Here is a 15,406-nt window from a genome sequence, read left to right on the forward strand (position 1 = left end):
CGAGTGAATCCCGTTTGCAGCCGTAGCAGAAACGCAGGACGAATGAAACATTCCGGTTTTCTCCGAGTGCAACGATGATAGACAGACATCATTTGGACAAAATATAGAGCATATTAACCTCCGTTGCTCAGCCAAATGCCTTCCTGTACGTCCTGTTATCACGGAGTTATAGGCGATAAACGATTTTTGATGGTTTTTGATGGTAAGTTTACTTCATTAGCGGTTTATTTTTTAGATTATTAAAGAGTGTCTGTGTTGTGTTGCCTTGCGTTAGTGTCTGTGTTGTGTTGCGTTGCGCTAATTTATTTTCATTGGGCATGCCCTGCCGTGCCGTCCACATCTCTTCAGCACAGCAGCAGCAATGGCAACACTTCGTTGAACTTTTAAGTGGTGTTCAATGGTGTTGCCAAGTAGGCCGAGTTAGGCCTATAGGCCTAAATCAACATTGAATTAGTTATTGGATGATATTAAAAAGAATTAAGCAATATAGCACGAGTGAGAGTGGGGTTGGTCATGGATATTCCCACGGGTGTTGTTCGGCCGTAGCCACGAGGCCGGAGGCCGAGTGGCGCAGGTAACAACAGCCGTGGGAATATCCATGACCAACCCCACTCTCACTCGTGCTATATTGCTTTTATACAACAATTCTACCACAAACTAAATAATCTGAAAACACCCCATTATTGTTTAAAAATGTTAATTTCGACATCGTTCTTACGCATCAAAAAATAGTTCCCTTTTCAATAGACAGCGTCTTGGTTGCTAGGTAACCAACATTCCAGACCCCTCGTTACGGGTCTTTGTGGTTTACATGTCTTCTTGAAAGAAATGTTGAAGCTGAAATGAAAGTCGGGCTGAAATCACATTCATATCTAGGTTTGCTGCATGCATGTTACAAGGACACTGGGCCATGTCATGTAAGGGACATGGTACTGCAAAAAAACGGAAACATAGTCTACATTGCAGAACCACTCAACTTTATTAATGTATAGTGAATAAATGTTAAACTACTGTGCACAGCCTGACGTGACGATGCTAGCACGTTAGCAGCAGTTAGCTAATTATGCTAACGTTAGTTATCTACAAGTCTCCTCCAAGTGACAATCATATTATACACAATGCTGGCAATGCTGAGAACAATTAGCATCCTCGTTTATCTTACTTACATTGAGTTGACTGTGTGGCTTAATCCACAGATGTGGTGAAGCACTGTTTCGTTATGGTTTGCTAAGGAGTAACCCATTGCTTTAAATAGTGGAGAGCTGGGTGTCAAATCTTCGCATTGTATCGCGGAGTGATTTATTATTAGCTGTGCTGAGTCTGAGTTGAAATGTCCAGGGATATTTCAACTCATGGAACGTCTCTCGGCCAATCAGAAACAAATAAATAGTTCCATAGAACCCAATTGTTGTATAATCGGAATTATTTGTGGTTGAGCTGGAAATTTCAACTTGGTGATCAAAAAGTTTTTGATTTCATGTTGACCGCGACTTCAGAACATTGTTACTTTGTGTTAGTGTAAAGTTAGCTATAGTCTAACCAAATATTTGTCTCTTAATCTAAACCACAGGCTCACGTTAATCTAATGGGCTTTGAGACATCTGTTTTGTCTTGTGACAAAGTCTACTGGTTCAGTTGTTTCCAGTTTCATAGAAACGAGGGTGTTACATTTTCAGTAGCCTAACTACAAAATCCAACCTAATAACGACCCCCACTCACCGGGCTAGGTGGAAGGTGTTACAGTAATAGCCGATTGGCATAGCCTACAGTGGACTAGGGCTGTCAAAATTGCTCAAAAATGACGTTCCAATTTTCCCTCTAAAATAAACACATGTATTCGAATATATTGGAATATCTAGGCTATATTAGTTGCGCATTATGTCAATGACACACGTCACGTCATCTGTTTTTAACTTTTTGGAAACTTTTGAATTAACTGAAAGAAGATAAATATTTTTCGTTAGTTTTGGAAATGTATTTTTACGTAGCCTACAATGGCCAGTTCCGACAAAGCCGAAATTACTCCTTTTGAAACAATGAGTGCAGGCCGCGCGTTTGTATGGTTACATTGCTTGACAGGGGGGGATCCCAAGCAGCTTTCAGCCATAAGGCTACTTTGAGAACATTTAATTTACCCGACACTAATATTCAAAATGTTTAAAACTATTTCGGCATAGCCTATAAGCAGTTTAATTAAATGTAATGTTAGTTGTAAACAAACGGGCTACTTGGTGAGGCTTGGCCTCACAGATGCGCTCGTGCCTTAGATGGCAAGAAAAATCTTCACGATATAGGCCTATTAACTGACCGCCCGATTCACGTTGGCTGGGGGGCAGGGGGGGCCATCAGACACTTGTGCGCAGGGGTCTATGAATTGTTAATCTGGCCCTGCCCCCAACAAATCACACCTTCCCACCTCTGTGACAGCTTAAAAGAAGTCGAGAGGACTCCTAACTCACAGACCTATTCACAAACCGTTTTTTGTGGCATTTCGCCATGTTTTGAAATCCTATGCAGCTACAGGAGCTTCCAATCGTGAGGAAGCAATTTTGCATTGTAGGCATAACTAACATCCAATAACGCCACCAACAACAACCAAAACTAGGCTACTCATTGTCAACATGTAAATTAAATGTAACGTTATTGTGAATCAAATTAAAATGTTCTCCTCTTTGCAAACGTAGGCATAGGCATAGTAACAGATTAATTTAATAATGTTACAAAGATACTACATCAATCCATATGTTTCATTAGGCTACTAGGCTATTTGTTTTGCCTTACTCTTGATTAATTTAGGCTAGGCCTTTTTATTCAGTTATTCATCATCTTCCGTCCTTGTGTAGTGCACACATTCTCAGACCTGTCACCTGTCACTCATCATCGTAAGGGAGGTGTTTGGAATAATTCCCGCGTTACAATCATCAGCCAATCAAGGTGGTCACTTCAGTCAATCTCGTGCATGAGTAATAACGTCATCCATAGCAACGAAGACTCACTTTTAGTTTAGGAGTTGTCAGTTTTCCTTACTAAGAGTAGGGGAGAGCCGGGACGATTGAAACACGGGACGAATGAAACAATCCAGTTTTCTCCGAGTGTAATGATGATAGACCGACGTCCTTCGGTCAAAACATAGAGCATGTTAACCTCCTTCTATCAGCCAAATATCTTCTTGCTATGTCATTTTATCACGGAGTTACTGGCAATAAACGAGTTTTGATGCGCAAAAGTACTAACTTCATTAACCGCATGTAACCGCTAACTTCATTAGCGGTTACATTTTTTCAATTATCAATGCGTGTTTTTCATTTAAAGGTTTGACTTAATGCTCATTCAGTAGACCATTTAGTGTTCTCCACAATCCCAGACTTTCATATCGCATGCTTGTTTACATGGAAAGCAAAACAAGCTATAGTGACATATGTCTGTGTCGGGACGATTGAAACACGTGTTTCCGCGTGTTTCCTAACCCCCCCCCGAGGGTAGAAAAAGCACAGTCATAACAAGTCTAGTTGAGCTATAACCCATGTAAATGTACTGAGTGAAGACAGAAATCACAGAGTCAGAGCCAATCAGAGTCGGGCGAAATGGTGGGTCTTTGCACAAGAAAACTCACCTGCACACGGAATTTCCATGTTGTTCCCACAGGAATGCCAGGAATGGGACCATAGTGGTTAGAAGGCACTATTGTACACTCCTTAGTACGTCCCACACATGCCATACCCTGAAATGCACACACAATTATTTAAAATTACAGTTTAAACATCAGATGTAAATTGTTTTGTACACTGTTACTGTAAAACTGAATTAAATGCCTATTCATTCATTAAGGTTTCCACACCAGTCAGCAAACGTATATGCTGCTGCCATACAGCAACACAATTATGTTAAGGATAATGTGCTGTCTGCTGGTCATTATAAGTTCATTGAAATGGCTTGGATTTCAATTATATCCAATTTTCTTCTATTTCTTTTTTTGTTACATATCTTTGGTCAACAAAATCATGTATACCCCACTTGATCTCTCGCACTTACAATGAAATTCCTTTATTAAATAGCCTAGGTAAACCCAGACAAATCTGTTAGCAAATTTGAATTTGCTTTGCAGGTCAGTCTGGAAAAGATCCCATTGACGTCCGTTTTCGAATCATCAAAAACCCTTTGGTATTCTCTTTGGAATTGAGTCAACAACTGCATTTAAAACCTTCATTTACATGAAAGATGTGTTTGCTGCATATCTGAAACAATTTGCTTAGGGTTTAATGCACCAATTAATAATTTCACTGTTTGTTAATTTTACCGATGGCACAGCAGTGGTTGGCCTCATTTCTGATAACTGTGAAGAGGCTTAATAAACTAACACACTGGTGCCATAGCAACACCCTCCTCATCAATGTCCTTTGTTTATTTAACCCTTATTTAACTAGCTATGCTTTTTACAAATATGTTTCTGATGGAAAAGTGGTGTATAATTTCCTTAATCTTTGTTCAGTGAACACATAAAACAGTTTGTCAGTTTGTCAGCAGTCTAAAGATATGCCAGCTTTGTATATAGTTTGGTTACCTAGCAACCGAGGATTAAAGACGATAAGTGGGTGCGTTCAAAGCTCTGGTTCAAAGTTGCAAACATAGGCGAACGTTCGTGATCGATTTAAAACATGTTTCAGTTTGCCTTGAACAGAGGCGAACATTCGTGGTCTGTTTCTGCATTAATTAAACACCACTTTTCCATCAGAAACATATTTGTAAAAAGCATAGCTAGTGTGATATAGCACTTCGGAATATAGAATCAACATAAACAATTTCATCAGCTGTATAAGAAAAGTAGTGTAGCTCAATAAGTAGCGATGCACTCTCTGATGCAGGCGACCGGGGTTTGATTCCTGCTCACAGCAACAATTTTGAAGGTGTATTTCTCACAGCTAAACCAAGCTAGATGGAGAGATACAGTATATAGAGAGATAGAAGGTTGGGCTTGTGGAACGATAGGCTACATGGTCCTCGCTTTAGATTGGGGGGCTGCAAAATTTACTACAAATAGGTAAGAAAGGTCTTATAAGCGTATTAGTTATCCACCTCTTTGTCTTATACACCATTAATAAGCATTAACAAGCTGCTTGTTAACACTTACAACTGTTAACAAATATGCTTGTAAGTAACTTAAAAGCTGCTTATTAACACTTACAAGCTGCATGTTAACAGTTAGTTAATGTTATTAAAGGTTAACAACAGTTAACTAACTGTTAGTAATGAATTGTTAACTGCTTATTATGCACTTTTAATACCTAATAAGCACATGTTATTCTAAAGCGTTACCAATACATCTGTTTTATGCCACAGAATTACATTCATATTTGGAACTTACATAGTCCAATGCATCGATCGTTACACTACGTTAGTGTTTCCCAAAACCATAGTAGCAACGAACGTTCACAACCACTACCGTAAAGTTGTGTAGTTACAACTACACCTCTCGACCTGTGGTAGAATGCTAGTAGAAGCATAGTTCCAGGGATCTTCATGTCAAAGACGTCACTGACGCCAGTTATTTGTTTGCAAATTAATAATTATAAATATATTTAGGTTTCTAATTGATATTTACACTTCTAACCACCATACATCCGTATTTTAAAATGGCCAAGGCAGAAAATACATGAATTAAAAGTCAATTTGCAGCCATGTGCACGTAAGTAAAAGTCACACACCTGCAGATAATAATAAGGTGGTGCGCACTTTTTGACGAGTCAGCTGAGAATATGTAGCCTTTGATTTTCATGGAGGGGGGGGTCCTTGTTAGTTTACGCAAACCAAGCCAAGAAGGCTGATTCTGATTTTGATAATCAAACTTAGGTAAACAACGATGTCAATATTGTTGTCAAAATCTTAACCCAGATTCGAACTTTTGGACAGGGGACTGGTAATTGCTGTGCAACGGCGGCTGTCATCTGCCGGCCTTAACGCAATGCGCCACAGAAGTATGTTCACGCGCTACTAAACGTCATTTACCACCTTAGTCCAGACTACTGAAGTTTGGAAACTATCATGGTCCAAACTTACAGTACTATGTAAGTACGACAGTTTTGGGAAACAGTCGTAACTTACATGTTGGTTAGTTGAACGATGCATCCTGTTAGTAAAAAGATCACATGCCAGTTGCCTCTCCCTTCAGTGCTATGACTCGTTCGGCTGTGAGCTTGTTTCGCCAAAAAAAGAACTATTGCAGATATCAATGCGTCTTTGTTCATGGGTTTGGCCTCACAGCAGAGGCTTAGACAACTATGACCCACGTTTTGGTTTCGTAATTTGCCCTACTTATTGACTGCAATGTAGTCAATTGACTGCTTGACAGGTTATTTTTATTTTTCTGTACAATAAACAAACATCTGCTTTATGCTTATGCTTTATTACGCACTTGGCCAGCCTATAGAACGGGCACATTTTGGAGAGAATAGAGAATGTACGCACGCAAGAATCTGTAGGCTATTTGTGGCTGGTTACCAGCAAACAATGTTTAATGCATTAACTCAAGACGTCAAACATTTTCTAAACAATACAAACAGAAAGGATGCAGCAGGCAGCAAATGTAGAAGAGTCATTTCCAGTGGAAGAACAAAATGCTGAATGAAGCCCAAAGATATAAAGGCATATCTGGCAAGTTGTTATTTTTTGAAGACGTAAATGGTTGGGCTATAGGCCTAGTTTGCAAGAAGGAGACATAAAGCGTGAGCATGCCACACTATCCACAGCTAGCTGGGGGGGGGGGGGGGGAGGAGGATTACTGTTAGCGCAGGCCTGCCGCGAATGCAGGCTTGCCCAAAAAAAGGCCTGTGGTTTGCGCAGCCTACAGTAAGTAGGTCTTAGTGAGTTAGGAGTCCTCTAGACTTCTTTTCAGCTGTCTCAGAGGTGGAAAGTTGCGTTCGTTGGGGTCAGGGCCGGATTAACAATTCATAGACCCTTGGGAACAAATGTCTGATGGCCCCCCCCTGCCCCCCAGCCAACGTGAATCGGGCGGTCAGTTAATAGGCCTATCGTGAAGATTTGTATTGTCATTTAAGGCACAAGTAGCCCGTTTGTTTACAACTAACATTACATTTAATTAAACTGCTTATAGGCTATGCCGAAATAGTTTCAACATTTTGAATATCAGTGTCGGGTGAATTAGGAAATGCCTTATGGCTGAAAGCTGCTTGGGATCCCCCCTGTCAAGCAATAACCATACAAAAAGTTAAAAACAGATGACATGATGCGCGTCACTGACATAATGTGCAAATAATATAGCCTAGATATTTCAATATATTCGACATGTGTTTATTTTAGAGGGGATATTCGAACGTAATTTTTGAGCAATTTTGACAGCCCTAGTCCACTGTAGGCTACACCAATCGTCTATTAACACCTTCCCCCTAACCCCGGTGAGTGGGGGTCGCTATAATGCGTGTGAAATAGCACCATTGAGTAGCCTTTTTTTAAAGAAAAAAAAAAAAAGGTTTGCGAGATCTTGAGATTGTTTTGAGAGATCTTGAGTTTCTTTTGCGAGATCTTAAGTTTCTTTTGAGAGATATTGACTTTATTTTGCGAGATATTGAGTTTGTTTTGCGAGATCTCGAGTTTCTTTTGTGAGATCTAGAGTTTCTTTTGCGAGATATTGACTTTCTTTTGCGAGATCTCGAGTTTGTTTTGTGAGATCTTGAGTTTGTTTTGCGAGATATTGAGTTTGTTTTGCGAGATCTCGCAAATCCATCAATGCAGAACCACAAACGTTCTGGAGAGCTTCAGTCACTGAAATTACGTTGCAGTGCCTTGTTTTGCCAGCATGCGGCGAACAAGAGCAAAAATAACGGGCTTCGCGCATAAATGCAGGCCAGGCTGCAGTGTCATTGTTGGGCCCAGTCTGGGGGGGGCAGAAAATAAATAATTAAATAAACGCTTTCTGTGGTGATTCTGCATTAAGTGTGCATTCATCGATGTGCATCACCAGCTTAAAGCGTTGTTGCTTGTTGTTATCAAAAGTTACCCCTCCCCCGTGGGGAGTAGTAGGCTACGTTAGACGTGACCTGTCAAGACGTGAGGTTGAGAGATTCTGTTCATTAATCATAGGCATGTTATATTTATGACATAAAAGTGGAATTTATTGAAGGCATCACAGCTGACAAATTACGCAGAGACATTTTCAACTGGAGCAAAACAATGCATGAATGTAGCTTGGGTGTGTCTTGAATTTCCCCTAGGGATCAATAAAGTATCTATCTATCTATCTATCTATCTATCTATCTATCTATCTACATGAAACACAATTGAGATAATAGATTGACCATATTGGACAACTTCAAAGCCTTATCATAGGCATGTTACATTCATGACATGAAAAGTGGAACTTATTGTACAAAAATGACACATTATGCTGTCGGCTAAACATTTTAAACTTGCGCAAAACTGCATGAACCCAGCATCGGTGCGTCGCATAAATTAAAACACAAATTGAAGCAACAGCTTGACCATCGGACAATCCTACTGCAAATCCTTTTCATAGGCATGCAGCGTTTATGACATAAAAAGTGGAATATGAACGCATTTCATCACACCTGACAATTACGGAGCTGCCGGCTGTAGCCTACGCGATTTTACTGATTCTGGAACTATCAGCGCAGTGTTGACTTGCGCGTCTTTTTTAGATGGTGAACGTAAACGAAGGAAAGCCCTCTAATTGGACGGGCAAGACTGACAAGTAGACAGGCCCGGTCGTGGCTACGCGTATGCTTGGTAGGCAAAACTAATGGGAAAATGTCTGTCTGTAAAGAAATTTGGTAGCCAGAAAAAAGAACATAAACAGAGGATAGAAAATACAAAAAAGGAGGGAGAGAACGCAAAAAAGGTAGGCCTATGGTTCTTGGCTTCACGTTCGGGCAACAGATGAGTTCGAGGATACGGTAAGACAATGATGACATTAATACAGTAGCCCGCTGTGGCATGGTCGCTTGCAATTGTATGGTTCATCTATATTATTTTAACTAATTGATCTGAATTGATTAATGTTTCTCCTAGTAGCCTGTGCTCACCTGTGCTGCGTGCGTATACCTAGGCCATAATGGTTGTTGTGGTCGTGGGCGTGTTGCTCCCCGGAACAGAATAACGTAGGACCGGCCCTGTCTAAAATCAAAAGACTATCACTGTGCGTGTGTGGTAACATTAACTTCTGGTCTTGACTCACTGCAGAATGCAGCGGCTTGTTCACTGCACTGGAGAATACAGCTAAACAAGTTAAAGAAAGGGAAACGAAACTTCATATTTTTAAAGCCTCTAAAATCAAATTGACTATTGAAATCGAGGTTTAGGATGGAGTGATGTGTAGGAGCGATGACGCCCCCGCCCCCCCTCGGCTTTTTTCACAAATCGCACCCTGACTAGGTTGGCTTGTCAGTGTGGGACGCAACCTCAGACCAACACAGATGCCAAAATAAGGAACGGCAACGTAATTCCAGTGGCTAAAGCTCTCCGAAACATTTCTAGTGGTTCTCATATGCATTGATGGATTTGCGAGACTCGCAAAAGAAAGTCAAGATCTCGCAAAAGAAACTCGAGATCTCGCAAAAGAAAGTCAATATCTCGCAAAAGAAAGTCAAGATCTCGCAAAAGAAACTCGAGATCTCGCAAAAGAAAGTCAAGATCTCGCAAAAGAAACTCGAGATCTCGCAAAACAAACTCGAGATCTCGCAAAAGAAACTCAAGATCTCGGAAAACAAACTCGAGATCTCGCAAAACAAACTCGAGATCTCGCAAAAGAAAGTCAATATCTCGCAAAAGAAACTCGAGATCTCGCAAAAGAAAGTCAAGATCTCGCAAAACAAACTCGAGATCTCGCAAAACAAACTCAATATCTCGCAAAAGAAACTCAAGATCTCGCAAAACAAACTCGAGATCTCGCAAAACAAACTCGAGATCTCGCAAAACAAACTCAAGATCTCGCAAACCTAGTCAGTGTTTGTCCCAAGTACATACCTTTTCTCAGTTTTTTTTTTTTTATGTCACCTCACGAGCTCCGTATATCTCAGCTGTCCAATGGCTGCTTTTATTTCTGAAATTTACCGCGTAGTGCTGACAACATAAGCTACAATTTCATATGATTGGTTAAGAGGTTTATGGCGCAATTTTTTTTAGATACTTGAAGATGGGTATAAAAATAGTATAAAGTATACTTGAAGATAAGTACAAAAACAGTGTCACTTCAGGTTACTTCTACCTGTTTCTACTGTCGCTGTCGTGAAATAAGTTTATCGATATTTTTACTTCTCTCAATATGTAGTTATAGAAAATAACTACATTTCTGTCAGAAATGTTGTTATTGCATTTCAGCAGTAACTAGGTGAAATGTAATCTGTCTGTTACTTGATGCCAGCCAGGCAATCAGATTTAGGGTAGCTATTGTGTGATAAAATGACTTTCCATACTTATGAATATTTTTAGTTACTCAGAATGCTTCAATAGTTTAGGCTACCTTTACTTGTGTGTGTGTGCATATGAAACAACAGCAAAAGCATACAAATTAGAGCTGTCAGCGTTAACGCGTTCATCGCGATGTGATTAAGGACCAAGCATAACACGGTAATTTTTTCAACTGCATTAATCGCGTGCCGCCAAAGATTTTTAATTTTACACCGTCACTTGTTGGAGATATTGAGATAATAAAGACCAATACAGTTCTGAACTGGGCATGTTTTTTAATCATCCCTGTTGGCTCAGTCGACATGGAATTAGAATATCACCAAAACACCTCAAGTTTAAGCAATAATCTACAACATGGGTCGGCAACCGGATGCTTTATTCCCAGCATGAAAACGTGCTGATACTTACAAGTTGGTAATAAGTAGTTAAAGCTGCAGTTGGCAAGTCTGACAGATTGAGGAGATTTAGCCAAAACTTTGAGGGCTTTTCAAAGGGCCCTTGACATTCTAAAGCGCATCGTCACTCGTCAAAAGTTTATTCAAATTTAGTAGGATGTCCAGTCCACATTGGGAGGGTTTTCGTTATCAAACGTCGAGCGCATGGTGCAACAAGGTGTTCCTAGGATTCTTAATCAGTTATGGGTGGGTTTGGGGAGTAACATCATTTAAACCAATGAGAATGACATCTGTCATTCCCTTTAACGGCGCAAAGCGCGATGTCAAAGAATGCATCGGTATTTTGACATTCAAGCGGCGCATTTGAAGGAGGCTGCTTGCGAGACCGTATGGAATAGTCATTCCACTAAACCATGCTTTACTAAAACCTAGCATAAGCTTCACGCATTTGCACTCATTGGCAAAGTGAAACTAACTTCACCATGGTGTCAGTCAACGAAAGAGTTATATGCAGTTACTTTCACTATTGACTGACAAATTACCATTGAAAACATAGGCTGAAAAAAGCAACACTTACCATAATATTGCTCAAATGACTGAATAAAAAAACATTTATCATGCAGAGGAGTTGCTTATATCTCGTGACAGTGCGTCTTCAGCTGTGCTCCATACATGTCTCTCGCCTCTCCACTAATCACTATACAATAGCAGTCATTACCAATTTAACTACTCATCATGAGATGTACAGTATTTCGTAATATCTTCATTCTAATTATGTTTCCCATTGTAATCGTGCAATTTGTAATGTTTTGCATGGACATGCGCTGGTGTGCGTTCATGGATGATAGAAGGGTGGTGCGTTGTGCACCCGCCAATATGACTGTTGACAATGCACTCTTAAAATAACATATAAACAACTCGCCATAGACTTCTGACCAGGTTTCTCTTGGTCAGTGGCGTAAGGCGTTTTAAGTGGTGTACAATAGCGATTTTTAGACAATGCGCCAGGCCACTCCCTAGGTTGTTAATTGCCACACCCCTGGGCGCATTGTTTAAAAAATAAACGTGCAAAATAAGAAATTAAACTTTGCACCGGGTGGAAAACGAGTTTTACGCCAATGTGTCAGGGTGCAAGATAGGGCCCTGAATGACCTTTGTGTATGAAATGCACTATATAAATAAACTTGACTTGACTCATTGTATGAAGACTGCAATCAGTTATTTCACACTTCTCTTCTAATGAGCCTCCTGTTTGACAAACACTGGCCAATGTAGTGGAAGACTACCTCACCTTCCCCCAGTCTCTCTGGCTCCCAGTGTTGGCAGAGGGCATCTTTGCCTTCTTCTTGCTAGCCTTGAGCTTCTCCCCAGCTTTCACAACCTCATTTGTGTCATTCTTGCATGTGGGGCAGTACCTGCACATAAAGATAAAAGAAAAAAATTGGCCAATGACAAGATTAAAGGAACCGTATGTAAGAAATGTATTTCAATTAATCATAAAATGACCCTGATATGTCACTAGACATTAAGAAATCGTGTTCATTTCAAATACTTATATCACTGACAAAATAGTAGTCCGGCCAGGATATTGTCATTTAAAAAGTGAAGTTGCAGCCCTCAACTGATGTTGATGTTGTCATGTTGTGTTTTGGCCTGATGCGCCACCCTCCACGTATCTACTAATCACAAAGTCAGTAGTGTTTGGGCATCTGGGTTGCCAGCTCTGCCAGTCAGAGGGGAGGGAAGCTGATACACCGCTCTACAGTAATTTGAAAGTGATTGTAGTACCAGTTTTGGCCACAATCTTACAAACGGTTCCTTTAACTTCAAACAATCAGGGTTCAGCTGCACCTGTTTATGAAAACTTCAGGCTGAGGCCATGCTACACAAAGTCTGTTTCTGTCTGTAAAGCAAGCACTCTGAAAGGTCTCTCAACAAAACCAATGAAGTGGCAGTGGAAAGGTTATACTTGATTACTAGGTGATAATACATTTCAATAGCCTTGCTGTGATTTTCTGTATACCGCCTTATGATATACCATCATATTTGGGTTTATGTACAGAAGGCTCTTAAGAACAGCTCATACATTTCCGGTGGAACGTCCTTTGGACCTGGTGACCTTCTCAAAGGAAATGGTAACACTAAAAGAAGGGGCTACATTAAGATTTTTGGAAGAAAAGGATCAGGCAGCCTGCCAAGAGACCAAGAGATCATGCATTGATTTATCACCCATTTTTTAAGTTTTTAAGTGTCAATTAACATACAGGGAGTGGTCTATAATGATAATAATAATAACTAGAAAATGCAATTCCAGGGAATTACGATTGCATGTAAATGCAAAATGTGTGTATAAATGCTGTGTATAACATTATATTACTTACAGTATGATTCAATATTGATCCAATTCAATATTGATCAACATTTTTGTTTTAATACAGCAGAATGATACTCAGAATACACTAATGAACACTCACCAATGTAAGCTTGAAGTAAAAATCACAGTTGTGTGTGTGTGTGTGTGTGTGTGTATATTATATATATATATATATATATATATATATATATATATATATATACACACACACACACACACATATATATACAGAACTTGATAATGCCAATCATATTATCCTAAGACAGATCTATTTATCAGTGGTAACTCTGAACTGGCAGCAACAGCTAGAGGCCTCAGTTAATGGTATTAGTTCAAATTTGATGGTGATATATACACTGAAGAATAAAAGAGTCAGCCCTTCAAATGATCAGTTTTAGACAGAACTTAGGTTAGAATCTTATTTTTCACACAGCACAGCTCAGGTCTAAAAAGAGAGGTCTAACAGCACAGCTATGTTTCACAGATGTTACAGCACAGGAATGATTCAAAGGTATGAATGGTTGACAAAAATGATTCACGGGTATACATGTTCCATATAGTTAGTGAGTATAGTCCTCACACAACAATATAGTTCTCAGAATGTCTCAGTGTAGATCTCAGATAAGTCTCAGTATGGTTAAATGGTATGTGCACAGATATGGTTACAAGTTTGTAAGAATGTATGTTAGTATGTTGCTAGCAACATTGTCAGAGATGTATGGTTGACAGGTGTGCACACAGACAGGCACACACGTAATGTTGCAGCCGAAGACGTTCAGCAGATTCACAGCTCCAGGTAGCTCTGCTACTATTGATTGCTTTCAGGTGGTGCTTAATGCTAAAAGTTGCCGCCACGGCGGTCAATGTTAACTCTATGAGAATTTCTTGCTCTTTCATCGTAAATATCTCAAAAAGTATAAAGTTCACAAATGTAAAAAGACATTGCATAATTGTCCGTTACAAGACCTTTGTAGGAGTGTTTGAATGACGTCAAATGGTTCAGTGGTTTTAGAGCCTTTGAATGTCAAATTTGGTTGGAAGAAGAAGAATAATTATAAGAAGAACAGCGATAATAGACCATTGCATTTACATGCAGAAGAAGAAGAAGATTTTTTGCCTTTATCTTTACTTGTAAAGGTCCAGTCCTATTCAAACTTGGTACACATAATCATTACGACATTCTTTGGACGCACACCAAATTTTGTGAAATTCTGTCCACAGGGGGTGCTGTGAATATCTCCAATATGTCCAATCTTATCCAAACTTAGAACATGTCATCAATTAGTGTTAATTTCGTCAGACGAGACGAGAGGAAATATGTTTGTCAACAACCTTTTTTTTCATGACTAAGACGATGACGAGACGGCAGTAATGTCCTGAAACACTGACTAAGACTATCTTAAGATGCATTATTGTTGACGAAAAAAGACGAGACTAAAATGTTTTGCATGAAATAAAAACTAAGATAAAATCTCTCTTCATTTTCGTCTACAAAATGAGAAGACAGAATATCTAGTTGTTACGTTTTCAAAATATTCCGAATGAGTTCATACGCAACAGCTTTCCTGTAGGCTAGTCTACGTGCTGTTGCTGCAACACGAAACTACATGGAACAAGAAAACTGGAGATTTCTGCCAGAGTTAGCAAGCTAACTACCTAAGCTTTATGCCACAATGCTACATACCCAGAAGTTAAAGCTTCTCTCATACAAATTAACATCCCCCAGAATGTCCATACGAAAATGTTCATCATGTAATGTCAACTATTTAACTAGTTAGACTGATGATACAAAGTTTGCTAGCAAGTAAGCTAATATGGAAAGTTTGCTAGCAAGTTAGCTATGGCTAAGATGGAGAGTCTGTGTGTGTTGTGTTTGGGCGCATATCGCCATCTAGCGAGGCGGAGTAAAACATTAATACTTTGGTCTACGACGTGTTTCTCAAACTTTTTCAGTTTCAGGACCACTTAACTAACCCTAGCAAAAAAAAAAAGATCAGACTTACTTCAACAGTAGCCTATAATTAGTCTACACAATAGGCCTACTCACTGAACCACCTTGCTTATTGTCTTTGCACTTTGCTTATTGTGTGGATTCATACTGTATGATTTAAACTGGCATATCTTACATAGACAGTGTTGCAGAACTGTTTTTACATACAAGTTGGTTCAATATTGCAAACAACTCATCTATATTATATTT

General features: G+C 39.6%; 1 protein-coding gene across 1 annotated transcript in view; it reads right to left on the reverse strand.

Moving 5' to 3' along the window:
- Nucleotides 1-15,406, reverse strand: part of LOC121680977 (E3 ubiquitin-protein ligase UHRF2-like) — a 159,257-nt gene that overhangs the window by 66,391 nt on the left and 77,460 nt on the right. Inside the window, exons 7-8 of the mRNA XM_042060575.1 lie at nucleotides 12,124-12,247; nucleotides 3,614-3,721 (exon numbers count right to left, since the gene is read on the reverse strand). Of these exons, the coding sequence (XP_041916509.1) occupies nucleotides 3,614-3,721; nucleotides 12,124-12,247 (232 nt within the window). The remainder of the gene's footprint in view (nucleotides 1-3,613; nucleotides 3,722-12,123; nucleotides 12,248-15,406) is intronic.

This window comes from Alosa sapidissima, chromosome 13 (genome assembly GCF_018492685.1).
Source record: "Alosa sapidissima isolate fAloSap1 chromosome 13, fAloSap1.pri, whole genome shotgun sequence".
Classification (NCBI taxonomy): domain Eukaryota; kingdom Metazoa; phylum Chordata; class Actinopteri; order Clupeiformes; family Clupeidae; genus Alosa; species Alosa sapidissima.